Source organism: Zeus faber (assembly GCF_960531495.2).
Source record: "Zeus faber genome assembly, chromosome: 2".
Classification (NCBI taxonomy): domain Eukaryota; kingdom Metazoa; phylum Chordata; class Actinopteri; order Zeiformes; family Zeidae; genus Zeus; species Zeus faber.
The window spans coordinates 12,664,986-12,692,849 of NC_137189.1; the positions used below are offsets into that span (position 1 = coordinate 12,664,986).

Below are 27,864 nucleotides of genomic sequence, written 5' to 3' on the forward strand. Positions count from 1 at the left end.
ATGTGGTGCAATGATGCAAAACCATGAAAAATGTTGAATTATTGCCCAACCAAAATCTCCAATGAAATCCTGTGTGTGAAATGCAGAGGGTTTATAATAAGTGTTTGGGCCGATTATATACGATGGCTCTGAGGCAGATATGGGAAAAAAATGTTATCCATGTCATTTTTATCTGCACAATTCGTCTGCATACATTTTTTTAAATCTTCCAACTGACAAATTTATAGCGGATTGAATCAGATGTGAGTTTTCATAGCTCAGTAAAAAGGCTCATTCCCACCAGTCAAAAAATCATTAGCCCAAAAACAGATTTTCAACATGTTCAGAACTTTTTTTTTCTTTTTTTTTTTGAGGAATTTATGGAGATGGAAGGGGACTAACACACACAAGTGCACACAAACACACACACACACACACACACACACACACACACCCGTGCTGGCACAAGTGCTTGAGTAAACCATCAGAGAATGTGTGTAAACACACGGAGAAGCACTTTTCTCTCCTCCACTAACTGCTTGGCAGCTTGTGTGTGTGTGTGTGTGTGTGTGTGTGTGGGTGTCTGTGTGTGTGTGTGTGTGTCTGTGTGTGTGTGTGTGTGTGTGTGTGTGTGTGTGTGTGTGTGTGTGTGTGTGTGTGTGTGTGTGTGTGTGTGTGCGCACGTTGCACTGTAAGCCCTAAAAATCCCACTGGAAACTATTTCCTCCACAAGAGCATTAAAGCATCACCGCTCTCTTAGATGTCAACGCTAGTGGGCCCTGTCCTCTCTCCCCCTCTCTCTCTCTGTCTCTCTCTCTCTGTCTCTCGCTCTCTTCTCTTTCTTCCTTTTCTTCCACTCTCTTCTTCCCCCACTCTGATTGACTATCATTTTTTTTCTTTTTCCCGTGTGCCAGCCTCTTCCTTTATCTCCGTTTTCCCACTTTTGATTTATTTTTCCATCTCTGTCACTATTTTCCTCTCCTTCCTCCCTCTGCCTCCCTCCTCCTTTCCTTCCCTGCCCTCTGGAATTGTTTTTCGCTCCATGCAGTCAGACGTGCGTTGTGTTTGATGTATTGATGCTTTAACATGCGATGGAAATCACTGTTAATAATAATAGTAATATGGAATGGAAAGACTGAGATGAGGCTTTGTATTCCACTGAATTTCTGTTTATTTTCTCAACCTTGCACACACACACACACACACACACACACACACACACACACACATGCTGAATAAAAGTGTTGAGCGTGGACTTCATGCACGCTGATTTGTGATGAGCTCACAGCTAATGTTTTATTCAGACAAGGCCTCAGGACCACGTTGTCATGGCCAAAACAAACAACGTGCCCGGCATTCCCCTCACCTGACATCAGCCAGACCGTGGCTTTGGCCCCCGGCCATCGCCATGGCGACTCATTCGTTTTCATTAGGGGGTTCTGTCTGAGAGAGAGAGGGAGCCATATTGCTTCCCAGGGATTCATAAAACGGACCTTAATTGAATATCATTTAATCCGTCCCCCCAGACACTATGACAATGAATTTCAGCCATGGCTCATCTGGGAATATTCAGAGTAGGAAGAAGAGATATCTTAAACTCTTTAAGAAAGGGGTGGCAAACTGCTGTTGCATGAAATGAAATCAGCCAAGTTCATGCCATCATACTTACGTGCTTTAAGCCTCCGTCATTGCATTGGCGAGCACAATGGAAACTGTGTCCAGATTCGGTAAATGACACTTGTGCATTTCCTAAACAACTTGTGGAATTCCCACACATCTGAACCTGGACAATTTGGAACAATTTCTCTCTCAAAAAAAAAAAAAAAAAAAAAAGCGACTCGGCCCTATTTTGTTTCATCATAAGCTAATAGCCCTCTTAAACTTGCATCCTCTTTATAGGAGAGAACATGACAATTCTTAACACGGCTGACTGGCTGCTGGGCTGCAGCAGCCCGCCGCCGTCCCAGAGCTCCAAGGACTATGGTACACAGGAGCATGGGAGTGGTGTGGGGTTTGGAGTGGAGTGGTGTGGGGGGTGGTGTTCTGTGGGAGACAGCGGGTCTTTTAGACAGTGGGAGTTCATCGGTGTGTGTGTGTGTGTGTGTGTGTGTGTGTGTGTGTGTGTGTGTGTGTGTGTGTGTGTGTGTGTGTGTGTGTGTGTGTCGGGATGGGATTCAACGGGGACGCTTGGAGAGGTTAAGAGTCTTTTCTGTGCTAATTCCGATTTACTTTTGCTGTGCAGTGGTCATGCTCTGGTCACAAGTTTTGATATTTCTTTTAGAAGTGGTTGCCAAGTTGTCCAATTGCCAATACTAACAAAAAGGTTGCCAAATTGTAATCATTTTATAATTATATATAATTTTAACCCATATATTATCACTTGCTTCATTATTTTTGACATATAACATATTTAAACATATGAATATATATGCACTAGATGGTTGGCCCAAATCTGGTTGCCAAGGGCAACTGGGCAACTGGGCAACGGTTTTTATCAGGCCCTGGATAAGCGTGTCCAGGTCAATTATTATTTAAATAAACGAGATATGAAGACACACATCAAACGGAAAAAAAAATCTCTACAGAGTACACTGAAACCAAAAGTTCATTCATTTTGGGGGTTTTGTGGCTTAAAAGTATAAAAATATAAACTCTGTTTTAGACCATGAAAAGAAGAAATACAAAAACTATAAAGGCATGTTTTTACTCCCCATTAAAAACCTAATTTGTCATGTACCCGTGTACACACATATGAATACACACCCTCTGTACGGGGAGTGAGCACTGCATGGTTGTTTGACGCATCTCGCTCGTGTGTGTGTGTGTGTGTGTGTGTGTGTGTGTGTGTGTGTGTGTGTGTGTGTGTGTGTGTGTGTGTGTGTGTGTGTGTGTGTGTTGCTGTGGTGGCTGCTTCCATTTTGGCAACATCTTACATTTCTCACTTAATTTCTCCCATTCTTCCTCTCTCTCGTTCTTTCCTTCTGATTTCCTCTCAGTAAAATCAGAACCTATGAACAACAGTGATACGGCCACTACCACTGGAGACACAGCGCTAGAGACATATGCAGGTTCAGGTAAGCACACACACACACACACAACGATTAACACACACACACACAAACAAACGCAACCCACACGCATTCCTACGCATCCACACATGCTGGCGGTGCGTTTCGACTCAGCGGTGGGCACACGGAAGACTTTAATCCCATGAAGAATTGCCTGTCCTTGGTTTGCGTCATGAAAGGCTCGAGGAGAGAAGGAGTGAGAGGGGGACGGAGGGAGGGATGGAGGGAAGGAGGGAGGGAGGGAGGAGGGGGAGACATTTTGACACTCGCCTTTTTTTAGACTAAATCTATTCTACATTGTTGGGGTAGCATTAACACTCAGTCACACACACACAAAACGCACCCAAACGACGTCCATGTGCACATAAACACACAGACTCCAGCACACAAAGCATTGAGTGACACGACAGAAGGGTTTATGAGTGTGTGTGTGTGTGTGTGTGTGTGTGTGTATGTGTGCATGCGTGTTAGTGTGTGTGTGTGTGTGTGTGTGTGTGTGTGCATGCGAGTGTGTGCGTGCGAGTGTGTGTGTGTTTATCAGCGTGGAGCTCTGACAGTCTCAATGACTACACGCAGGCTTTGTGTTTTACTGCGAGGCCTTTTTTGGGGGGTTTCAAGCATGTACTCTCACACCACCGCTATCTCAAAGCGCAAACTTGGACGCTCGCCCGTTCAAAATCCCTCAAAGTCTGTTTATTGGAAGTAGATTTCGACCCGACCAAGCCGGCGGCCTTGGCATGGAATTGTATGGGTTTGGGAAATGTCTCGTGGAGATGAAAAGGATAACACAATGTATATACAGTTTATACATACAGTATGTATATTATTTTACACCCATGTGTAATTTTCTGCCTGTAAACAACTGATTTGCTGTTGTTTGTTGTGGTTGTTTCTTGTAGTAATCACCAGCAGCGGGTACAGTCCACGTTCAGCCCACCAGTATTCTCCTCCTCTCTATCCATCAAAGTAGGTCCTTTTGGTTTTATTTCACCCCCTTCAGTCCTTTTAAATCGCTTAGTTTCATTCATCTCTGTCTCGCTTTCTCCCCGTGTTGCTCACCCAGACCCTACCCTCACATCCTGTCCACGCCGGCCGTGCCCCCCATGCCGTCCTACGCCGGCCAGCCCCAGTTCGGCAGCATGCAGCAGTCCACTGTCTACACCGCCTACTCCCAGACGGGACAGGCCTATGGGCTGTCCACCTACGGTAAAAATAATAATAAAAATTATCATTTCATCTTGTTTATGGGATATTACATTAAAATGCTATGATCTTGTCCTGTATGGGAGAATGGTTTATGTAAATCACTGAGATGGATTTGACTGCATATATGTTGTTTTTTGACATGTTTGTTTTTCTGTTTTATTTTGTATTTTTGTTATTGTTGTTGATCTCAGTCCATTGTTATTTTCTGTATGAAAAAAAACAACCAATAAACGCTTGTATATATCTAAACAACCAACCTCTCTAAACTCTATATCTGTTGTTGTATCCGTCCCATAATACCTTGCTTCCCTCCGCAGATCTGGGCGTGATGCTGCCCGGCATTAAGACAGAGGGCGGTCTGGCCCAGAGCCAGTCTCCTCTGCAGACCGGACTCAGCTACAGCCCCGGGTTCACCACCCCTCAGCCGGGCCAGACGGCCTACTCCCCCTACCAGATGCCAGGTCTGTGGACACCCCTGTTACTGTGGTTACCTGCAACTCTCTCTGAATAAATGAAGTCAAACAGTTCACGTTTTTGGAAATTTGGATGATTGTATTCGGATACCTATGTGTCAAACTTAAAATCCTCCCGTCGTGCTCTTTCTCTCTTTCTCTTTCTCTTTCTCAATTAAATTAAATTCAATTTAAAGCGCTTTATTGTCATGGGAAACACTACCAAAGCATTTATAAAACAAAAAATCTAAAATTTTACGTAAAAGAAGTAAAGAGAAAAATATGAATTTTTCTGTGAAAAAACAAAAAAAACAAATGAACCATGATAATATACAAACAGAAGATTTTAAAAATTGCTGTTAAAAACAGGAAGATAACCTAAAAATTAAAACAGAAAAATAGAAATGTCACGGTTAAAATGTATATACATTTCTCTCCATCTCTCTCTCCTTCTTAGGAACATTTTTTGGAAGCAGTGAGGTCGATATGATAAAAACAACAAAAGTTAAATCAATTAAGCAGCGTAAAGGCAATACAGAAAACGATGAATTACACATATCTATAAACAATTTTATACTCACCACATGCAAAGGAAAGTTTTACAGCTCCTCTCTCGCTCTTTCCAGGCTCCAGTTTCGCTCCGTCCTCAGGCCTCTACGCCACCAACAACTCAGTTTCCAACACAGCCAACTACACTGCGACGCAGCAGGTATGTGTGTGCGTGTGTGTGTGTGTGTGTGTGCGTGCGTGCGTGAGTGTCAATATGTGGATATTGTGAATAAGCAACATTGAAAAATACTCATCCACTCATTTAGCATATTAAATGGTCGATATTTTAATTTTATTTCTATGTAAAAGAACAGGGAATATATTAGAAAAAAAAACACAGCAACATAACATTACAAACAAAAAAATATTTATAAAAATAGAAAGTCTCTACTGTAATCTGTATGCATTGGCATCATTATTGGTATATTGGTAAATGAGAAAAGCCATTTCCTTGTGTGAATAGGAATTTCCTCTTCATTTCTCCGACCGTTAAAATATGAGGCTTTTGTCATTTTAGATAGGCCACAATAAAACTGTGAGCCTTTATCAATATGTCCAAATGAGATATTTCTAGAAGAGGAAAAAGTTGGACTCCACAACCAAACTTGTCAACGTGAATATTTTTCTGACTTCAAGATGAACCGTGTCCTGATATTAAAAGGGTTTAAAGAGGGATTTGAATGTCCCTCGCTGACAGATGTGGCCCATTTAAACAAAAGACAAAAAGCGAGAAAAAAGGCTGATTTGTGCACGAGCCAGAGGCAGAGATAGAGAAAATACAGTGGAAGAAAATGACAGATAGGTATGGTTTGCGTGTGTGTGTGTGTGTGTGTGTATGTGTGTGTGTGTGTGTGTGTGTGTGTAAGAGTGTGTGAGAGAGAGAGAGAGAGAGAGAGAGAGAGAGAAATATTGAGTTTTTAAAACACCTTTATTTAACACATGTGGTAGAGAGAGAGAGAGAGAGAGAGAGTCGGGGGGGTTATGCTGAAGGAACATGCAGTGATGGATGTAGTGACAGGTTTAGAGAGCTGACTTAATAAAGGAGTCCATCTCCTCTGGCTCAGTAAAAAACAGGAACACGAGGCTTTAATTGTAGGAAGAGGTATATAATACAGAATGGAGCGAATAATATGTTGAGAAAGAAATTAAGAGGCAATAGTTGTAAAACATTACTTAGGTAATGGGACCAGGCTGAACCACTAAATAAAAGTCAGATCATTTTTATTTATTTCATATATATATATATATATATATATATATATATACACCGAGGGGGCGAAAGTAACAAAATCATCTGCAGGGTTCTTACCAGGTCCTTGAGGTGCTTGAAGTGTTTGAATTTTGTCCTCAGAAATGTAAGTACTTGAAACATCGAAAATAGCCCTTTTTGGGCTGAAGTGCTTGAAAGGTCCGTGAAACGTGATCATTGCAGACCTGTGATATTCCGCCTGGTTTTGTTATTCAAATCGTAACATAATAAAGACTTTCCAGAATGGCTTTTACAACATCGATTATGCCAGGGAAAAATGGACACTTATAATAGTAGATGACAATGAGATTAATAATAGATATACTGTACACTATATACTGTATATACTGTACAGTACATATATAGTATATAGATAGTGATATACAGTATATACACAGATTTGCCACAACATTAAACCACTGACAGCTGAAGTGAATAACATTGCTCATCTCGTTCCAATGTTATCTGTCAAGGGGTGGGATATACGTATTAGGCAGCAAGTGAACAGTCAGTTCTTGAAGTTGATGTGTTGGAAGCAGGAATAATAGGCAAGTGTAAGGATCTGAACCACTTTGACAAGGACCAAATTGTTATGACTAGACAACTTTTTCAGAGCCTCTCCATAACAGCAGGTCTTGTGGGGTGTTTATGCAGTGGTTAGTACCTACCAAAAAGGAAGGTCCAAGGAAGGACAACCGATGAACCAGCAACAGGGTCATGGGCTCATTGATGTGCGTGGGGAGTGAAGTCTTGCCCGCCTGGTCGATCCCACAGATGAGCTACTGTAGCACAAGCTTCTTAAAAGGTAAATGCTGCTATGATAGAGAGGTGTCAGAACACACAGTGCATCTCAGCTTGCTGTGTATGGGGCAGCGTAGCTGCAGACCGGTCAGAGTGTCCATGCTGACCCCTGTCCACCACAGAAAGCACCTACAATGGGCACGTGAGCATCAGAACTGGACCATGGAGCAATGGAAGAAGGTGGTCTGGTCTGATGAGTCACATTTTCTTCTACATCATGACGATGGCTGGGGTTAGGGTCCGATACGATCGAGCATCTGATGGATGTGCTGGAACAACAAGCCCCAACCATGGGGCCCCACCTCGCATCTCACAGAACATAAAGGATCTGCTGCTCACATCTTGGTGCCAGATACCACAGGACACCTTCAGAGGTCTTGGAGTCCATGCCTCGATGGGTCAGAGCTGTTTTGGTGGCTACACAATATTAGTGGTTGTTAGTGGTGGTTTTAATGTTGTGGCTGATCTGTGTATATATAATAGATATACTAATATAAGTAATAGACAAAGAGATAAGATTATATTGTATTTTGATTTATAAAGATCACATTGAAAGTTGATTATATTTGTTTTGCATGAAATCCTTGAAAATGAAAGAATTGTGCTTCGAAAAGTACTTGAAAGACCTTAAATTTAATTTTGTAATCCCAGCATCTGTGCATATTTATAAAAGCCGTACAGTCTATTTATGTGTTTTTTATACTATATATGTTCCTCACATTTCTATTTCTCGGCAGGATTACCCCTCTTATTCATTCGGCCAAAACCAGTATGCCCAGTATTACCCAGCGTCCACTTATGGGACATATATGACGTCTAACAGTGTGGATGGAACCGGGACCACGGCGGCCTACCAGCTGCAGGATCCCACTCCGGCCATGACGGAACAGGCCGACGACCTCCACCCAGGTACCGCACCGTACATGTGCCCAAAATTGGGTTTTTCAAGTGAAACGTTTTTGTCAGTTGTTTGAGTTGCACCTGGTTAAATCCTGCCAATGATGATACTGTGCTATTGATGTGAGTTTCACATTCACCTTGTGGAGTACATACACGCCATACAGCAGCGTGGACCACAGTTGTTTTAAAGGATAACGTACTTTTGGCATTTTTTTAACCTGGCCTGGAAAACGGGAAGCTCACAATGATGTCCCAAAACCTTTATGTTGTACTGTACTGCATTTTATCAGGTGTTTCAGGATTTAATTGATTCTTAACATAATGTGAGACTACAAACAGGAAGTTGCGTTGCTTCTTACTGGCAACGTTAAGCTTCGCACTGGAGCAATTGCGAAAACGTGATCTTACTGGAACTTAAAACATGTGCAAAGTGTACATGTGGGACTAAAATGTGAGTTTCCTGTATTTGAGAAGGAGATTTAACATGTTTTTTTAGCAGCAGCGAAGCGGTAAGTTTCCCAATAGAAAAGCGTTGAGCGAGGTTGTGCTATGAACAGTCAGGAATGATGGAAACTATATTCCATTAAATACTAATGGAAAAAATGAAAATCACCAACCACTCTACAAATTTCCTGCTGGATGTAGCAAACCACCTAATTAATATGCACAAATATAATCATAATTAAAAATAAGAGATTTTGTGAACAGTGCATACATATTCCTATATTTATATATATATATATGTGTGTGTGTACAGTATATTCTCTTCATAGAATACAAAGGTGTGTAAAAATGGTTAATTTAAACGAAAAACAACACGAATGTCGACCCATAGAAAGTCAATTGTGAAAAGTCAAATGTGATGTTTGTACGTATGTATGTACGAAGTGATGTTTTGGAGAAAGCTGCGCATCTGTCAGCTCTACCAATTATTAAAATACCAAAATGACCATTGCCATAAATAAAATATTTTAAAAAGCAACAGAGCTGAACTTAAGGAACAGGGACACTGTAAACAAAAGACGCCTCCGTAGTGTTTACACATTCATATTAGTTTTCTGTTAATTTTCTCACAGTTTGTTGGTTTATCTCGGTTAAAATCAGACCGTTCTGTTTTCTGACATGGACACCTCCCCCCCAATTCCAGTCTTTCAGTCTTTCTCTGATTGAGACATAACAATATGGGAGTTGAAGTTTAAGGTCTGGTTTTAGTTACCGCACAGCAGTGGAAGCAGATGGCACTATGTGTGTGTGTGTGTGTGTGTGTGTGTGTGTGTGTGTGTGTGTGTGTGTGCGTGCGTGCGTGCGTGCGTGCGTCCATCCGTGCATGTGTGCGTCGTGTGTGCGTCCGTGTGTGTGTTTGTGTGTGTGTGTGTGTGTGTGAATGTGTGTGTGTGCGCGTGCGTGCGTGCATGCGTGCATAAGTGTGCATCCGTGCGCGCGCGCGTGTGTGTGTGTGTGTGTGTGTGTGTGTGTGTGCGTGCGTGCATCTGTGCATGTGTGTAGGAGAGAGTGAAAAAGAGAGTGAAAGTGTGCGTTTTACAGGGTTCTCCCGCACTACTTAAAGAGTGTGGAAGCAGCGTTGAATTACCAGCGTTTACAATTATAACTTGTTGTTTCCAAACACGTTTTGCCACTGCTTCTCTCCATAAGCATTTTAATGTGAGGGAAGGTTCAAACCGGAGTGTTCAACTGGAGTGTTTTCTTTAAGTTTTATACGTTGATCTGCCGTGCCTATTATGTTGAATTATTCTCCCCGACATGATGGCTTACTATTAAGGCTGAGTTATGGCTACTGCCCCTTCCACTCTGCAGAAGTAAATATAGCTCAGACAATCCCGTGGGATCCAGTCAGACCATTAGTGCAACACCACATCACTGGGAATTATTTTATGATCGTGAGGTTCAGGTAGAGGTTCACAATTTTGATATCCCATGAATATCAAAGGTAAAAGCGGAGGGGATCTCTGAAGGCGGTTATTTTGCGATAACGACCAGCTGGCTGCACATTATCCTGCATATTACATGCCTACTTATTAAATAAAATAACACGCGGATATGGAATATTGATTTCCTATCTGGGGTAGGAGATTCCTCTTAGAAAAATAGCCTACAACAATGAAGTACACTTACCCGACAATAAAAACATTGCCCTACATGTCACACATTTACTTACTGTTATTGATTTGAAATTGGACATTCATCTCAAGTATTCCATTGTTTCTATGTAGCGTCACCAGATGGCGCCACAAGCTAGTGTTTGCATTATCATGTCCGACATTATTAACAGATCAGTGGTCATTATTTAGAAATAACTGACCAATCTAAATCGAGTATTCCACAGAGCTGTGTAATGAAGTATGAAATACGTGTATTAGTATAATGTGTATATATATATATATATATATGTTTAACACATGCTCGTCCACCCAGGGGACTTTGACACGGTGCAGAGCCCGTCCACGCCCATCAAGGAGCTGGATGACCGCGCCTGCCGCAGCGGAGGCTCCAAGTCCCGGGGCCGGGGCCGCAAGAACAACCCGTCCCCCCCGCCCGACAGCGACCTGGAGGTAATGGACCAGGCCGTAGCCGATGGCACTAATCACTATTAACTCATAGAGCATCAAAATCACTCTCACTATCGGCATGGAGTCGTATAGTTATTTCTTACTCGTGCTTCTCTCATTGTTGACGTCTTAACTTGGATTCATGGAGGGGCTGGATCCCAGATCAGAACCATAACGGAGTTGAGCAGTCAGATCAGAAAGTGCCAGAAAACTTTCAACCAATATGCAACAGTTGTGTGGTTGCCGTGGCAGCCACCGGACTCTATTCATAGCCACGGGGACAATCTGCTGATTTATTTACCACAGGGCTCACTGGGTTTGACACCTTCACTGGCCAGAGACAGGATTTTACCACAGCCCATGTGATTTTCATGCTCACTCTCACAATCAGTATACAGTATATTCCTCGTGTGTGTTTTTATTTTTTTTGCTAAATCTGGGTCTCTGTGTATTTCTTCACAGAGGGTGTTTGTGTGGGACCTGGACGAGACGATCATCGTCTTTCACTCCCTGCTCACGGGCTCTTACGCTCAGAAATACGGCAAGGTGAGGCGAGCCTGCGCCGTTCGCCCCCCACACCCCGTGTCCTTTCCTGTTCTTTCCACACTTGTGAACATTTTATGTTATCTGTGGCATTTTGCAAAACATTATGTAAGTTATATAAACACGACAAATTGTACATTGTTTCAGAAGAGCCAACTGTGAATCCAGTAGAAAAGGTAGAAAACTGTAGAAAAGGCTTAATTTCTAAGTTCATCACTGCTCTCTTAACTTCAACAACAGGACAAAGGGAATATACCGTATTTCCTCAAATATAAACCGGTACAAACGGGTCTCTGCTGGGGGCGTGGTCGACACAAACAAATAAAAGCCTGCCTCAAATAAAGACCAGTGGGGGAAAAGGTGCCTGTTGTATAATGTGCATGCCAGTTAAGCAAAATGCACATTTACACCGCTTTAAATTGATAAATTCAACAATATAATCATGTTATTTTCAACACTTTGTTGTTCTAGATTTCTCATTGTGTTAAACAAAAACCTGACTCAGAGAATTGGAGTGGAGTTGTTTTTTTTTCCTCCTCCAGCGGTGCACTGTACCTCCTGTGCCAGCACGCTTCTCCGTTTCCTGTGGGGTTTTTTTTAGATCTATTTCTTTTCGTTAGATTATACTTGCATGAAACAAACATTTTAAACCCAACTAAGGGACTGATGGAGAGGGAGTGATCTCCGGTCCACTGTGCATCCCGGCCGTTCCCGTTACTCCAAACAAAATAAATAATACGAGTGCTGAGAAATGACAAATTAAAGAAATATCTTAAAATAAAAACCAAACTGAGAGAAACTGGAATTTGTAAAACTGGTTTAAATTTCCCATGACATTTGGATGGAATTAAATGATTGCGGATTGTGGCAATCACATAATAATTATGACAGTTTTAATCCCTACATGTCGATTTATTAATTATCCAAGCTATTTATTTATCCTCACTGTTTCCCAAACCCGGAAGGACTTCTCTTCCATCGTACCTGTGTTCCTAGACTCTTGACACCTTCATGTTCCCGGTTCCTTGTGTCGCATTTTGGCAGCAGAACAGAAGTGAGCGCGGCACACACCCGTCGCAGCTCGGGCGTTTTATTGAGGAACCGTTGTATTTGCCAGTTCCTCTGTAGTTGTGGAATGTGGCCGTTCAGAAATTGGGTTTTAATGGATATAAGACGAACCCTGTGGGGTCATAAATCGCAGAATGCTTGAGTGTGTGTGTGTGTGTGTGTGTGTGTGTGTGTGTGTGTGTGTGTGTGTGTGTGTGTGTGTGTGTGTGTGTGTGTGTGTGTGTGTGTGTGTGTGTGTGTGTGTGTGTGTGTGTGTGTGTGTGTGTGTGTCTGTGTGTGTGTTTGGGGGTCTGCAGACACTGCAGTATTATACATTTAGCTTGGTTTGTTTTTACACTTCGTCCCCTGCAATTGTGAATTACACTTTAATTACCCAGTGATTTATCACCTTTAGTGACCAAGCAAAAGGTTTGGCTACTTAAGCCACCCCATCCACCACAGTGACGCTGTCTGGTCACACATCAACCAGATCAGCGCTTACCTTGTTGGCGTGGCAACCATCTCACACACACACACACACACACACACACACACAACTCCCCATTTCTCATTGTGATGAGGCTGTGATGAGGTGAATGAAAACATGGGCGGTGGAGATGAGAATGGTTTTAAGATTTGCTTGGGCTAGAAATGATGATATAAAGGCTTTAGGTGAAGAACTAGCCTGCTCTTCTTGGCCGGGTTTAAAAAGTGTTTTCCCCAAACAGAGCTGTCGGTTTCTCTGCTTTGGCCGAGCGCCAACGTAACCATTTCTCTGAGAGATAAACTCGGAGCCTGCGCAGGAAAGCGGCCAGCTGAACAATCACATAAACTCTTAACTTCTAAATTCAGAGCCGATCTCAGTCGTGTGCCTTTTCCACTCTCCCTCCGCTGGAATTGCAACCATCTCTCACTTTCTCTCGCTCTCTTTCTCTGTCGCTCGCTAGTTGGTTTGTCACGTTAGTGTCTTTCTATTCTGGTCGCCTGACACCGTCAGCACATCGTGCGGCAGAGCTGTCCGCTCGCGCTGACCTATCACACATGATGGTTTTTGCAGCTGAGCCCCCGGCTGGCAGAGCCCCGTTCTCTCCCACCTCCCCAACCACCCCACCAAAAAGTTACACAACACACACACACATACACATACACACACACACACACACACACACACACACACTCCCAAGCATTTCCCCGTGACTAGGCCCGCCTTCGGCTAACCACGCAGAGTTCTCCCGGGATACACTTTGCAAACGACTTCACATAAGCTGAGCGCAGCCCTCCACTTTTAACACCCCCTCCACCCAAAACCCCGCCACAACCCACCCCCCAACCACACCACCAGCCCCGAATGAGGAATGCTGATGGGACAGAGCAAGTGCAACCTGTCTGTCAGCATATGCTGAGATTAGTGGAACACACCAGCTCAAGCAGGGGGGTCACAAGGGAGTTTGTGGGGTTAGATGGATGTGTGTGTGTGTGTGTGGGGGGGGGGGGGTAGATTTGCTTTGGAATAGAAGCAATGGTATTGAGAAGAAAGAGGATGACAGAGAGAGAGAATGTGGACCAACAGCAGTTGTGGACAACCAGTGATCATGTTGACGACAGCAATGTAAATAAAATCTTGATCGTTTTCGCTCTAGTTTTTATAATTTGTTTTATATTTTTAAACTTTTTTTTTTTTTTTACTTGGTTGACATTGTTGGATCTTTTAAAGAAATCGTGTCTATTTACCGTTTTGGAAGATTCTAAGGATGTGGTGATCTCCTATCTCCATATCTGATGATGGTGTTGACGGTGTCCCCCCCCCCCCCCCCTGTCAGGACCCTCCTATGGCGGTCACATTGGGTCTGAGGATGGAGGAGATGATCTTCAACTTGGCCGACACACACTTGTTCTTCAACGACCTGGAGGTGAGACCACGCATGTTAAACTTTCGCGTGGTTCTGAAACTTTGCATCAGCCCTGAAATCCCAAGTCCGTTGATCAGTGTAGAAGGTGGATTTACTGGACTGTTGTGAGCTTACACTCCCATCTAGTGGTGAAATGTGATAAAAGACATGTTAATACACTGTATATCACATTGAAATAATGATTTTTTTTTTCACAATTATTATCTTTTGTAATTGCATTAATATATATTTGGAACATGTCACATAAAAATGCATTTAAATGTGTGTGTGTGTGTGTGTGTGTGTGTGTGTGTGTGTGTGTGTGTGTGTGTGTGTGTGTGTGTGTGTGTGTGTGTGTGTGTGTGTGTGTGTGTGTGTGTGTGTGTGTGTGTGCAGGAATGTGATCAGGTACATATTGATGATGTATCATCTGATGACAATGGCCAGGACTTAAGGTGAGAATTCTTCTCATTCTTTCAGTTTACGTAGAAATCAGTTGAGTCTCAATCATATGAAGGCTGTACAATTACAGATTAAAATATTTATATTGTATTTATACCCAGTTATGTATGCTTAGCATATGCCTCTTAATGATGATTACAATTGATTTTATCAGGTCATTTATGAAAGGAAAATTGTGACTTCTATCTTGTATTTTTGCTACATATGCTCATTTAATACATAATGAATTCATGTAATTGTTAGCATTCAAATAACATTTTGCAGCCCTGTTTATCGTACTGAATAATCTTTTTTTTTGTTCATACCCGAGCAGATTTTTCAAATAAAACATATCATTATTATTATTGACAGTACTTACAGTTTTGCAACTGATGGCTTCCATGCAGCTGCAACAAGCGCCAACCTGTGCCTGGCCACGGGGGTCCGCGGCGGGGTGGACTGGATGAGGAAGTTGGCCTTCCGCTACCGACGAGTCAAAGAGTTGTATAGCACATACAAAAACAATGTGGGGGGTAAGCCAATTAGACGGGAGTTTACTGGACCTGGACCTACACGTAGACCTAAAGCATCAGTCGAAGCTTTGAAATGGATCCAAATGACGCCTCAAATTGCTCTTGGGATAGATGCTGTAATCATGCACCCATAGGCAAATAGACCTAGGTATAATATATTTCCTTTGGATGGTCTACTACATAAGATTTCATAGAGACCCTATTCAACCAAAATGCACCCGTAGAAGCAATACTGTTCACATTGTTCTTTATTGGTAAAAGTGGAAACCAGTCTCTAGGGCTAAAAAAAATCTCTCTAAAACTCTAGGGCTTCGGTGATTTGAGCCATTAAAATAGAATCCTCGCGTGAAATGTTCGCCGAGCTCATGTCCTCGCTTTGCATCTTGGATGACTCCAGGTCTGCTGGGCCCGGCGAAGAGGGACGCCTGGCTGCAGCTGAGGGCCGAGGTGGAGGCCCTGACGGATTCCTGGCTCACCAACGCACTCAAGTCCCTCTCCATTATCAGCTCCAGGTTTCTCACCCCAGCCCACTCAGTCTCTCCACGCAGCTGGCTCGGTCCTCCAACGCCGACGTGAAAAGCCTTCAGATTAAACATCTGTGCGTCTGTGTGTGTGCGTGCGTGCGTGTGTGCGCGCGCGTGTGTGTGTGTGTGTGTGTGTCTCTTTCTGTCTCCGCCGCAGGAGTAACTGTGTGAATGTGTTGGTGACGACGACGCAGCTCATACCGGCACTGGCTAAAGTTCTCTTGTATAGTCTAGGATCTGCTTTCCCCATTGAGAACATTTATAGTGCAACCAAAATAGGTAAGTCTCCTTCTCACACACACACACACACACACACACACACACACACACACATACACACACACACACAAAGGGATGTGTGAATGCAATGTATTGAGGCATACATCTAAGTTGGTCCTCAACTTTGTATTAATTATGAGTCCAGAACACTGACTTAAAATGTGGTTCCCTAATAGATTCAAAGCTGTTTTGATATTTGAAACCCGGCATTTTTATGGCCACCATCTCAAAAACAAAGGCGCTGCTCCTCACATGTGCCCCCCCCCCGGCCTTGGAAAGTCCTCGTACAAGTCGGATCTATGCGGTCTGATTGGACAGATCATTTCAAGGTCCCGTAACTGTGGCCACTCGCATCATTCCGACCGGAGGGAACATCTGCATTTGATTTGATTTTACTTCGGCCATTTTGCTTCCAATTAATGCAAAATAGGAATTATGGTATGGTAATATCAGCCATAATCAACTTCTCCTGATATTTGTGTAACAATCGTTCACGTGGGAAAACGGGCTCAAGTGTCATGGTTACCAGATTGATGATCCGTCTGAACCCAAGACGTATTTATCATCTGGGTGGCAGGAGTCATGCTGAAAACTCCTGGGAAAACCAGACTCGGACAAGTGTGAAAGAACGGCCATTTAAGTCGGAATTCAGTCAGAATTTTGGGGGCCGATCGCTCCGGCCCGAATTTGGCGAAATAACAAACCTGATTGTGACAGTGACGTGTCGTTTAATGTTGTTATTAACATACTTGTTTTAGCACCAGTTTGCTTAAACAAACACACATGTACGGCGGACGTCCATGTTTACCCCAAAAGAGGCGATGGAACATAATTACTGACTTCAAATAAAACGCAGCATCGATGTGTGTGTGTGTGTGTGTCAATGTGTATTTAAGTGCTTTCTCCACCCTTTGTGTCCCACCTCCATCTTTCCCTCCCCAATGACTGAGTAAAAAGAAAAACCTGTGTGAGCCGTTTGTTTGTCTCCAGGCAAAGAGAGCTGTTTTGAGCGTATAGTCTCCCGCTTTGGCACTAACATTACATATGTTGTGATTGGCGATGGGAGGGATGAAGAGCATGCGGCCAGCCAGGTAAACAAGCAGCCATCGCTCTATGACCCGTCTCACCCTCCTTCTTTCCTTCCCCCCCCTTGTTGGTTTTTTTTTTTTTTTTTTTTTTTTTTTTTTTTCCCCGCAGGCAAAGAGAGTTGCTTTGAGCGCATAATGCAAAGGTTTGGCAGGAAAGTAGTGTATGTTGTAATTGGGGACGGTGTGGAAGAGGAGCAGGCCGCCAAAAAGGTAAAGGACCCGCCCCGCGCAGCGTGGGCTCCGACTGGACCGAGCCGAGCCTGGCCTGCCTCTCTGTGCTGTGGTGGTTTTCAGTTGTCTGGCTGTCGTCTTTCGTTTCCCCCTGTTCTACTTTGTGTTGCTCTGTGCTCTAACTTTTGGGGGGGGCGTTTATTGTTTTGTTTTTTTTCTCCTCGACTGTAATGAAAAGTAGACTTCTGGTTGCGGGATTTTCCCTTTGATTGATCTATTGCAAAGCTTGGACAATGTTGTTCACGTTTGTGAATCTTGGACGCAAAAAATGATCAACGAAGACTTCATTCGTTGAAATGGGATGGATGCAAATTTTGACCATGTGTCATTTCCTTTACGCGACCCAACTTGGATGATTTTGTGGTTTGACGTCGAAAGGGGGCGGTCAGAGTGCACACACTGAATGACAACTCATACATGCACATACACACACACACACACACAGTTGAGACTTTTGTATGGCTCCTCTACCATTTTATCATGTTCCACTGGATCTTCTGGCATTTTTTATCATTCCAGAGCGACACTATCTTCTCTTTGTGGGGGTTGATCCTGAGGTCACAAGAGCAACATTGATCAATTGCACACTGCATAGCTCTATTACATATTGCTTTAAAAGTGTCAAGAGCTGTATTCATTTGAGACCTTATCACCGGGTTTGGGTTTACTTCATATCGGTGGGAGTCAGGGGCGTGCAATGCATGGGTTTGGTTTGCAGTGCTTTTTTCGAAGCGAGCGGCGACGTACCCACTGTAGTGTAGACTTGCATGAATTGGGGTGGTGGTGTTTTGTTACGAAAACATGGAAAAAGCTCAATAGCAAGTGTTCAAACTGTGATTATTTTCAGTCCGTCTAATCGTATTGTGTGTGTTTGTTTCGGCTCCGCAGCATAACATGCCTTTCTGGAGGATATCGAGTCACTCTGACCTGCTGGCTTTACACCAAGCACTGGAGTTCGAGTACCTGTAATAACTGGTGCTGGGACATGGGACAGAAATACGGACATTTGTGACGACGTCATGGAGACAGCCCCTTCTTTTGTATACATATTTAAGAAAGAAAAAAAAAGAACATCACAATTACACTGCAACTTTTTTTTGCGATTTCCTTTTTCTTTTTTTTTTTTTTCTTTTTTTAATGTTTGGATTTACATACTCTGGTCTTAAGAAGAAGAGAGGTGAAGGAAAAAAAATGAACCTGGGGACAATTGGGATTAAAGACAGGACTGAATTCACCCAAAATGTAACCCCCCCCCTGGCGCCGGGGGTCCGGCCTCTGAAAACTGTCCGCACAGCCCTCGAAACGTGGGATTTCTGTGAGCTCGCTGGTGTTTTAATGTCTGCACAGAAGACCCAGGTTTGACTTAGGAGTCCTATGCATCGCCCGTGAAGGAGTTTTTCAAAGCAAACGCTAATTTCAGGACCCGTCGGGGGCAGGTCCGATTATGTTTGAGGGGACGACAGCTGCATGTGAACACTGCTATTATACTGCTATTATTCTACCGGTGGTTCACTCTAAAACACAAAATATAATGAAGTCTGTAGCGGAAACTTGTAAATTATCAACAATATTCTTAAAGAACAACAGTTTTGTTTTTTGTCAATGAACAGAAGCTAAATGTTTTTCTTTTTTGGGCTCTGGATTTTTGTATTTTTTTTTTTTTTTTTTTTTTCCTTTTTGACAAGGAGAATGTGCGTCATGATGTGTTGTGCCTTATAAACATGTTTGAGTGTATTTTTTTCTTTTTTCAGAAATAATGTATGTAGATATAAAGAAAAGAAATCCCAATGACCCATGCATCTTGTCTTCTGTTTACTTCAGATATTAAGATTGAGCGGCTCTATAAATTGGCAACCACGGCTCGCCCTTTTTTGTCTGGGTGTAATATGAATTGAGATTATGAGGTTGTTGAGCTAATTTACGGAATAATGTGGATTTCCATTGTCCCGGCTGAAGTTTAGCTTCGTGTAGTTTCATGATAGTATCCATACTAACACGCGGTGATGTTTGTTTATGTTATCTGCCGTCAAGATTTTCCAACTTCTCTACAGAGATGAAAGAATATTTATTTTACAACATTCATGCAATGGTCAGCAATTTGTTCCAATACGAAGCTAATGCAAAAAAACAAAAAAAAACAACTCTCCACATCATTATTGTGAAACAATCTAGTATCAATATGAACCTCTGCATTTCCATCTAGAATGCAAATAGGCACGTGCTAAAATTGCATGAACTAGGGACTATTGTTTAAAAAAACAGACTTAAGTCTCCATAGGTCACAACTATGGATATGTAGATAATTTCACAGCTCGTGGTAGCAAGAGATTTACTCAATTATGTTTTGAGTCAGACCCACTTTTTCAGAAGACATTGGCAATTCAAGGTTCGAGATTCAAGAGGTTTATTCGTCACATACATATACATACTTTCATACATACACTACTCACGAAAAGTTAGGGATATTTGGCTTTCGGGTGAAATTTATGGAAAATGTAAAAAGTTCATGCTACAGTGATATTATATCATGAAAGTAGAGCATTTAAGTAGAAGCATGCAATGGTGATTTCCTCGTCTCAAACAATTTATTGAAACAAAAGCCAACAACAGTGGTGGGTTTATCACAACAAAAAATGTCAATGTCTCAATAACTTGTCATGTGGCCTTGAGCATCAATTACAGCTTGACAACGACGTCTCATGCTGTTCACAAGTCGACTTATTGTCTGCTGAGGCATGGCCCCCTACTCTTCTTGAAGGGCAGGCCCTCAGGTCATTGAGGTTCTGGGGTACAGAGTTACAAGCCTCTACACGGCGACTCAGCTGATCCCATAGGTTTCCTATGGGATTCAGGTCTGGAGAAAGTGCAGGCCACTCCATTTGAGGTGCCCCAGTCTCCAGCAGCCGTTCCCTAATGATGCGACCTCGATGAGCTGGAGCATTGTCGTCCACGAAGATGAAATGAGGCCTGTGTTGTTCATGCAGGGGCACGATGATGTTATTCAGGTAGTATGGGCTTGTCACTGTACCATTCACAAAGTGTAGAGCAGTTCTGTATTGACTAGACACACCTTCCCACACTAACACCACCACCACCAAAGGCTCGTCTGGTGACAACAGTGGCTGATGCATAGCGCTCTCCTTGATCTCTCCAACATCGTTGGCGTCCATCATTTCTGCTCAACGTGAATCGACTTTCATCATAGAACAGCACTGAGGCCACTGGTCCCTCGTCTTGTGTCATTGTCGATGGCTCCCTGGCCCGTGCAAGGCGATGATGCCTGTGCCTGGTGGGTGGTCAGGTACCCTTGCAGGTCGTCTAACACGCAGACCAGGCTGATGTAAACTGTTTTGAATGGTCTGACGTGACACTTGGATGCCTCTCACCTTCCTTAAATGTGCCTGGAGTTGAGTGGCATTCATCATCCGGTTCCGTAGGGCACTGTTCACAATGAAGCGCTCATCAGTGTGGGATGTGGCCAAAGGACGTCCACTTCTATGCCTTTCTGTGACTCTTCCAGTCTCTGTATCTCTGTTGCAACCTGCTGATGACACTCTGACACTTTAAGCTCAGTGGCCACTTCCCTCTGAGAACATCCTGTTTGAAGCCTCACAATGGCGAGGTACTGTTGATCAGTTGTTAGGTGTCGTCTTGGTCTCATGATGTCAAAATGTGAACAGCATGATGAAGAGGACTGTCTAAATACCAATTCTAATTGAACCCGGAAATGTATTGGTCGATTTGTTGTGAATTTTGCCATTCAGCTCCTTGTTAGAGAACAGCAAGACCAGATTTGGAAGGTTTGGTTTCTCTGGTCTGCATATGAATGACACCAATATTCACTATATTTAAAAACTGCACTGGAGTGGGAGCAGGAAGGGGCTTTCCCATAGGACACACAGTACTGCACGCATCTGCTCATGTGGATTCCTCGTTATATCTTCTGAAATAAATGATCGATTGCTATGAAAATGGTGACTGATGTAATTACTTTTGCAACAGGAACAGGGATTCAGGTATTATGGATATACACTGATCAGCCACAACATTAAAACAACTGACATGTGAAGTAAATAACATGTGTTGTAACACGTGTTGGGAGCAGGAACAATGGGCAAGCGTAAGGATCTGAGCGACTTTGACGAGGACCAAATAGTGACGGCTAGATGACTGGGTCAGAGCATCTCCAAAACTGTATGCAGCGGTTAGTACCTACCAAAAGTGGTCCATGGAAAAACAACTGGCAACAGGGTCATGAACATTGATGTGCGTGGGGGGCCAAGGCTAGTCCGTTTGTCCGATTCCGCAGAAGAGCTACTGTAGCACAAGCTGCTGAAAAAGTGAATGCTGCTATGATAGAAAGGTGTCAGAACACACTGCATTGCAGCTTGCGGCGTATGGGGCTGCGTAGCCACAGACCGGTAAGAGTGTCCATGCTGACCCCTGTCCACCACCGAAGGCGCCTGCAATGGACACTTGAGCATCAGAACAGGAGCTTGGAGCAATGGAAGGTGACTTGGTCTGATGAGTCACTGTTAATTTAACATCATGTGGATGGCCGGGTGAGTGTGCATCGTTAAATTGGGGAAGAGATGGCACTGGGATGCACTATGGGAAGAAGGCAAGACAGCAGAGGCAGTGTGATGATCTGGGCAATGTTCTGCTGGGAAACCTTGGTTCCTGGCATTCATGTGGATGTTACTTTGACATGTACCACCTACCTAAACATTGTTACAGACCAAGTACAACCCTTCATGGCAACGTTATAACCTGATGGCAGTGGCCTCTTTGATCAGGATAATGCACCGTGCCACACTGCAAAAATTGTTCAGGAATGGTTTAGAGAACATGACAGAGTTCCAAGGTGTTCACTTGGCCTCCAAATTCCCCAGACCGAGCATCTACAGTTGGGCAAAAAAGTATTTAGTCAGCCACCAATTGTGCAAGTTCTCCCACTTAAAAAGATGAGAGGCCTGTTATTTTCATCATAGGTACACTTCAACTATGAGAGACAAAATGAGGGAAAAAAAAAAAAAAATTCCAGAAAATCCGTCTGATTTTTAAAGAATCTATTTGCAAATTATGGTGGAAAATAAGTATTTGGTCAATAACAAAAGTTAATCTCAATACTTTGTTATATACCCTTTGTTTGCAATGAGAGGTCAAACGTTTTCTGTAAGTCTTCACAAGGTTTTCACACACTGTTGCTGGTATTTTGGCCCATTCCTCCATGCAGATCTCCTCTAGAGCAGTGATGTTTTGGGGCTGTCGCTGGGCAACACAGACTTTCAACTCCCTCCAAAGATTTTCTATGGGGTTGAGATCTGGAGACTGGCTAGGCCACTCCAGGACCTTGAAATGCTTCTTACGAAGCCACTCCGTTGCCCGGACGGTGTGCTTGAGATCATTGTCATGCTGAAAGACCCAGGCACGTTTCATCTTCAATGCCCTTGCTGATGGAAGGTTTTCACTCAAAATCTCACGATACATGGCTCCATTCATTCTTTCCTTTACACGGATCAGTCGTCCTGGTCCCTTTGCAGAAAAACAGCCCCAAAGCATGATGTTTCCACCCCCATGCTTCACAGTAGGTATGGTGTTCTTTGGATGCAACTCAGCTTTCTTTCTCCTCCAAACACAACAAGTTGAGTTTTTACCAAAAAGTTATATTTTGGTTTCATCTGACCATATGACATTCTCCCAATCCTCTTCTGGATCATCCAAATGCTCTCTAGCAAACTTCAGACGGGTCTGGACACATCTGGCACTGCAGGATTTGAGTCCCTGGCGGCGTAGCGTGTTACTGATGGTAACCTTTGTTACTTTGGTCGCATTACAAATTACAGGCCTCTCCCATCTTTAAGTGGGAGAACATGCACAATCGGTGGTTGACTAAATACTTTTTTACCACTGTATGGGATGTGCCGGAACAAGCCTGATCTATGGGGGCCCCACCTCACAACTTAGAAAACTTAAAGATCTGCTGCTAACGTCTCGGTACCAGATACCACAGGACACATTCAGAGGTCTTGTGGAGTCCATGCCTCGATGGGTCAGAGCTGTTTTGGCAGTACGGGGGGGGGGGGGGGGGAGCCACACAATATTTGGCAGTTTTATAATGTACTGGCGTATTGGTGTACATGGCCAGGTATTATTGGCTATATATATATTGCCAATTTCCACTTCATTTAAACAGTCTGTCTAGTCTGCCACTTCATAAGAAACCCGTTTCCATTAAAGGGTCTTCCTTCCAAAAGGTCCTGATAAAGCTCAAAGGATTCAGATATTAAAACTAGGTTTTCCGGATATTGTCCAATGCCGAACTTCTGCACTGCGTCGCCCAAAAGTTCAACCAAGTTGACGTTTGGGAGCACACATCGCCACATCCTATGCAAGAGGCCCTTGAGATCCAAGCATTTTGGTAACACCAATGTCAAGGGTTATTGAGTCAGTAAAAATGGAAGATCTTGAGTGTTAAGAGACCACACAGCAGCGTAGTTTCCACATTTTATTAACACCTTATTTCTTTGCTTTGAAGTATTCCTCAATAACATCCTTGGCCTGAGACTCCTTGCCATAGTCCTGTGAAAAGAACATTTCCAGATCAGGCCACAAGACACCGTTCTCGCAGTCACAAATAAACCCTTGACAAACAAAGATCACTGTAAACGTGTTATGTAGCCAGTCTTAGGGACCCCAGAAATCATAGACTGATAACGGGGCTCGTACGCTGGCGTTCATGTAGCCAGGCTTTTATCAGGTGGAAGCCACAAATTACAACACCTGCACTTGCTTTCACTGGCAACCGACATTAAATACACAAGGCTGCAGATCTGTTAAAGGTTGAGCGATTATTTAGAATTACACTGAAAATCCCATGTTGAAGTACAAAACTATGGTTCACTACAATTAACTTTTTGGCAAAGTATGATCTAAAATAGTTAGATATTAAATTGAAATACTGTCATAATATACTGCTAAAGACAACACATCGAACAGCACGAAGACTCACTTTTATATCTGTTACGTCAATATAAAGCAATCGAACACGCAAGTTGAGCTTTGGCTAGGGTTACAGATAATCGCAGATAATGGATAGAATCTTGTGTTATTGAAGTTCAACTTCAACCATTTAATTTTAACTTAATAACTGAAATGGTAATTGGCCAGGCTTTTCCATTTGAGTGGTTAAACTATTAGTGAGCCTCCGTGACAGTATTTTATACAATCAGAAATCAGCTTCAAACGGCAAAGTCTGCCAGAGCATCCATTCATTTACCTTGATGACGACACAGCTGCAGCCCACCACCTTGCGGGGTTTGCCCTCACGGTCGATCTTGCAGAGACCGACCCACTCCCCGAGCTTCTTGTTGTCATCAACCTGAATGAAAGGTTAAAGAGTTCTGTACAGTTCTCGAAGTCTCTTAATGGAATGATTCAATATAGTGAGTGCTGGTGGAGTTTGCTGGATCTCAGACAATAAATGGGTAACAAGGCAATCTCCTCATGTTATTCAGTAGAGGGAGCCAGATCATCATCACAGATACAGCAGTTTGTTAAAACACAACGCAAGGATATTTCCCCATAGGCTGATGATTATCTCACAACCTCACTTTAATGCACTTATCTGTATTTACATAATTGCCTATCCCATATACATAAGTCTATCCAATATATGTAAGCCTATTCCCTTCATCTATTCCATTTTATTTACTCTATATTTTACAAGTATTCAACTTACTGTATTACACTTTAGGAATCAGTTAGTTGGTCTAGTAGAAAGAAATTCTTAGGTAGCTACTGTGTTCAGTCTAGGACATAGTGTGTAATCACCAGGTGCGTTACATTTACATGTCACTGCATACATGTATGAAAGTATGTATATGTATGTGATTAATAAACCTCTTGAATCTTGAAACACACAGGGTAACATTACTAGGTTTATCAGAACATGTTTTAAGAGTCAAGTTGCTTCATCTTTGCACCAAATCTACGACCAAATTCTCCTTTGTTGACATTTGACTCCACAGTTGCATGAATGTCGTCCAGTGTGTCCGTATGAGGAGCTGAGTTGAGACTACCAGCCTCAATCAAATTTTGCAATAAAGATTGTGTTTCAATTCCCACACTCCAGGTCCTGTATCTACTCCCAAAGCAAGCGCCGTACCTTGATCAGGTTGATCTGATGCTCGGCGCAGAGAGCCTCCACCAGCTTCACGTACATGGGCTCGTCACAGTTCGCTGCAAGGACACAAAGGTGGGCCTGACGCCTGCAAGGGAAAGACAAAATAAATAACTGCGCGCAACTTACCTTTAGAGTAGCTTGTACATAAGCAGCACAACTCAGACGCAAAATTGGGTAACAATGGCAGTTTTCCTCAGATAATTCAGTAGAGGGAGCCAAACTATCATCACAGATGTGTCAAACCAGGACCAAAACCAATGGTGATAGAGGAAAGGCCGGTTCTGAGAGCTTACTTGTCTAGAGCCTTGGCAGCCTCGCGGATACCGCGGGCCAGACCGTCGTGGATGAGTGCGGTCTTGAGCACTTCTGGGAGAGCGGTGTTGACATCCATCACACCTCCAGCGGCAACGCTGTGGACCAGTACAGCGCAACACACATTATGATGGGAGTCGATGCGTTCGGTGATGAGGTTAAAAACATATGTTCCAGCATCATCAGAGTAGGTATCTCACTCATAATTAAGAGTGAAGGGGTATCCGACAAAAGAAAATAAATCATCATTCAAAATGCTGGCGAACGCTCGTAACAATACCATTATATCAACCTAAATGTGTTGGGATTAAGTACAGTGTGTCGGCGGTATTTTAAGGAAATTTGACAAGTTCATTCAATTTGTGGTTTATTAAATTAAGTATTCCAGGTCAGTATAAAAAGGTAAGCACTAGCAATATTTGATACAGTGCAGAGTTAAAGTATTAGGCATAAACTGGGCAGGTAATCAACTGGAACTGGAATAAATCTAACAGTGCATTGTTATTGTAGTTTAACAGCGCATATCAAAATCTATGCAATTATTAAGTAATAATAAAATAGGTAACATGCAATAAACTGGAAAATGACTAGTTCCAAGTCACTATACATGCCAACTTCCTCAGATAGAAACATTGGTCTACATACAAATCAATAACCCAGTCTGCAGTAAGTTGTTAGGTTTCAAATTAAGACCTATTAGATTCAATTTGGACAATTTGTTGACTTATGATGGCGCGATTTTGGCGAAAATTCAGAAAATGTTCAGCAGATACAGAAGCACAACTTCGAACAAAGTTAAATGTCGTTGATAATTTAAGATAAAGCCTGGTTTCATAGGGACTAAAAATGTTAGAAAACTAGTTCCATCCCCGCCACATTGGAGCGGACTGTTCACTCACCCTTCCTCGGCCATTGTAGATTAACGATGGATGGTGGACCTAAAATTCTGAAATAACACACAGAAATGAACACGTAACTAACATACATGGCGACAACATATCTTAGACAGCTTTAAGGGGAAGGATGGTAGATTAATCCGATAGATTCTCAAGAGGCGCACAAAAAAACCTACCCAGACCTCCACTCTGACAGCGGGTAAAGAGGACGTCATCACTCGGCGACATCGCTTTATTGGGAAAGGGCCTGAACTATTGAAGGGAAGGTGTCCATTTTTCTGCCTGGTTGGATTTCGATTTACGTTAAGTTTAGTAAAGTTTTAGACATTATTTTTTACAGAAACGTAAACATATTTAAAATTCAGGAATGTTATTTTTTTTAAACGTGCTATTGCTGCCGCTATACAAACTATTTAGAATGATACTATAAAACGAATTAACATTTGTAAAACGTATAAGATCCTTCTGTAATATTGTACCTATAGCTCAGTTCCGTAAAAAAAGTTAATTGTTGTGATTTTATATATTATATTACTACTACTACTACTACTACTACTACATTAATGTAAATATATAAAAATACATTATTGCCAATATACGACCATTAATATACAACTAACTACAAACAAAAAGGCTACGAACATTTGGGGGGGAAAAATTAAAAAATAAAATAAAAAATCCCTCTGCATGTAGCCCTCGGTGTTCTGTTGATATTCTGCTCCTTTCAAAAAAAAAAGTTAATAATACATTTCAAACATCGATTTGAAAACGGCACGTAATATTACCATTAAAACCAGTAACATCTATTACTTAAAATAAATGTTCCTGTTTATCTATTATGTATTTTATTGAGGGAGGTGTTCACCTCCCTTGGGGTTAAGTGGAAGTGTGTCTGGGCAGAAGGAGGGAGACTGGAGGGAGGACGTCAGGGAGTGACGATACACAAGTAAAGAGCCAGCGATTAGCCACCCTGTCTCATTTTGTTACCGGGGACACCTCAACCTCGGGTGTTGCTGTGGCAGGGTAATAAAACCGGGCTCGGTTAAGCTGTCGAACGCATCATCGTCTCCCCTGCGTTCAGTTATCCCGCAATGCAGCAATATATTAAAAAGTATTACATTTTCA

General features: G+C 42.7%; 2 protein-coding genes across 9 annotated transcripts in view; one reads left to right on the forward strand and one right to left on the reverse strand.

Annotated features, from left to right (window-relative positions):
• eya4 (EYA transcriptional coactivator and phosphatase 4) overlaps nucleotides 1-19,137 on the forward strand; it is a 49,424-nt gene extending 30,287 nt beyond the window's left edge. For 5 of the 8 annotated variants that reach the window (XM_080024500.1, XM_080024502.1, XM_080024505.1 and 2 more), the window contains 16 exons: nucleotides 1,879-1,962; nucleotides 2,976-3,053; nucleotides 3,947-4,013; nucleotides 4,111-4,253; nucleotides 4,571-4,714; nucleotides 5,332-5,414; nucleotides 8,042-8,213; nucleotides 10,638-10,774; nucleotides 11,234-11,317; nucleotides 14,182-14,271; nucleotides 14,647-14,705; nucleotides 15,064-15,224; nucleotides 15,622-15,736; nucleotides 15,906-16,027; nucleotides 17,225-17,325; nucleotides 18,235-19,137. In XM_080024500.1, the coding sequence (XP_079880626.1) occupies nucleotides 1,879-1,962; nucleotides 2,976-3,053; nucleotides 3,947-4,013; nucleotides 4,111-4,253; nucleotides 4,571-4,714; nucleotides 5,332-5,414; nucleotides 8,042-8,213; nucleotides 10,638-10,774; nucleotides 11,234-11,317; nucleotides 14,182-14,271; nucleotides 14,647-14,705; nucleotides 15,064-15,224; nucleotides 15,622-15,736; nucleotides 15,906-16,027; nucleotides 17,225-17,325; nucleotides 18,235-18,315 (1,721 nt within the window). In that variant the 3' untranslated portion in view covers nucleotides 18,316-19,137. Of the gene's footprint in view, nucleotides 1-1,878; nucleotides 1,963-2,975; nucleotides 3,054-3,946; nucleotides 4,014-4,110; nucleotides 4,254-4,570; nucleotides 4,715-5,331; nucleotides 5,415-8,041; nucleotides 8,214-10,637; nucleotides 10,775-11,233; nucleotides 11,318-14,181; nucleotides 14,272-14,646; nucleotides 14,706-15,063; nucleotides 15,225-15,621; nucleotides 15,737-15,905; nucleotides 16,028-17,017; nucleotides 17,326-18,234 lie in introns of all 8 variants that reach the window. The other 3 variants (XM_080024501.1, XM_080024499.1, XM_080024503.1) reach the window with 3 other exon arrangements.
• Nucleotides 19,138-23,841: 4,704 nt separating this feature from the next.
• rps12 (ribosomal protein S12) lies at nucleotides 23,842-26,976 on the reverse strand. Its single transcript, XM_080022584.1, has 6 exons — nucleotides 26,916-26,976; nucleotides 26,743-26,789; nucleotides 25,825-25,941; nucleotides 25,514-25,616; nucleotides 24,626-24,727; nucleotides 23,842-23,928 (listed from the first exon to the last, which is right to left on the reverse strand). The coding sequence occupies exons 2-6, from the start codon at nucleotides 26,754-26,756 to the stop codon at nucleotides 23,866-23,868; spliced, it is 399 nt and encodes a 132-aa protein (XP_079878710.1). The 5' UTR covers nucleotides 26,757-26,789; nucleotides 26,916-26,976; the 3' UTR covers nucleotides 23,842-23,865.
• Nucleotides 26,977-27,864: the final 888 nt, after the last annotated feature.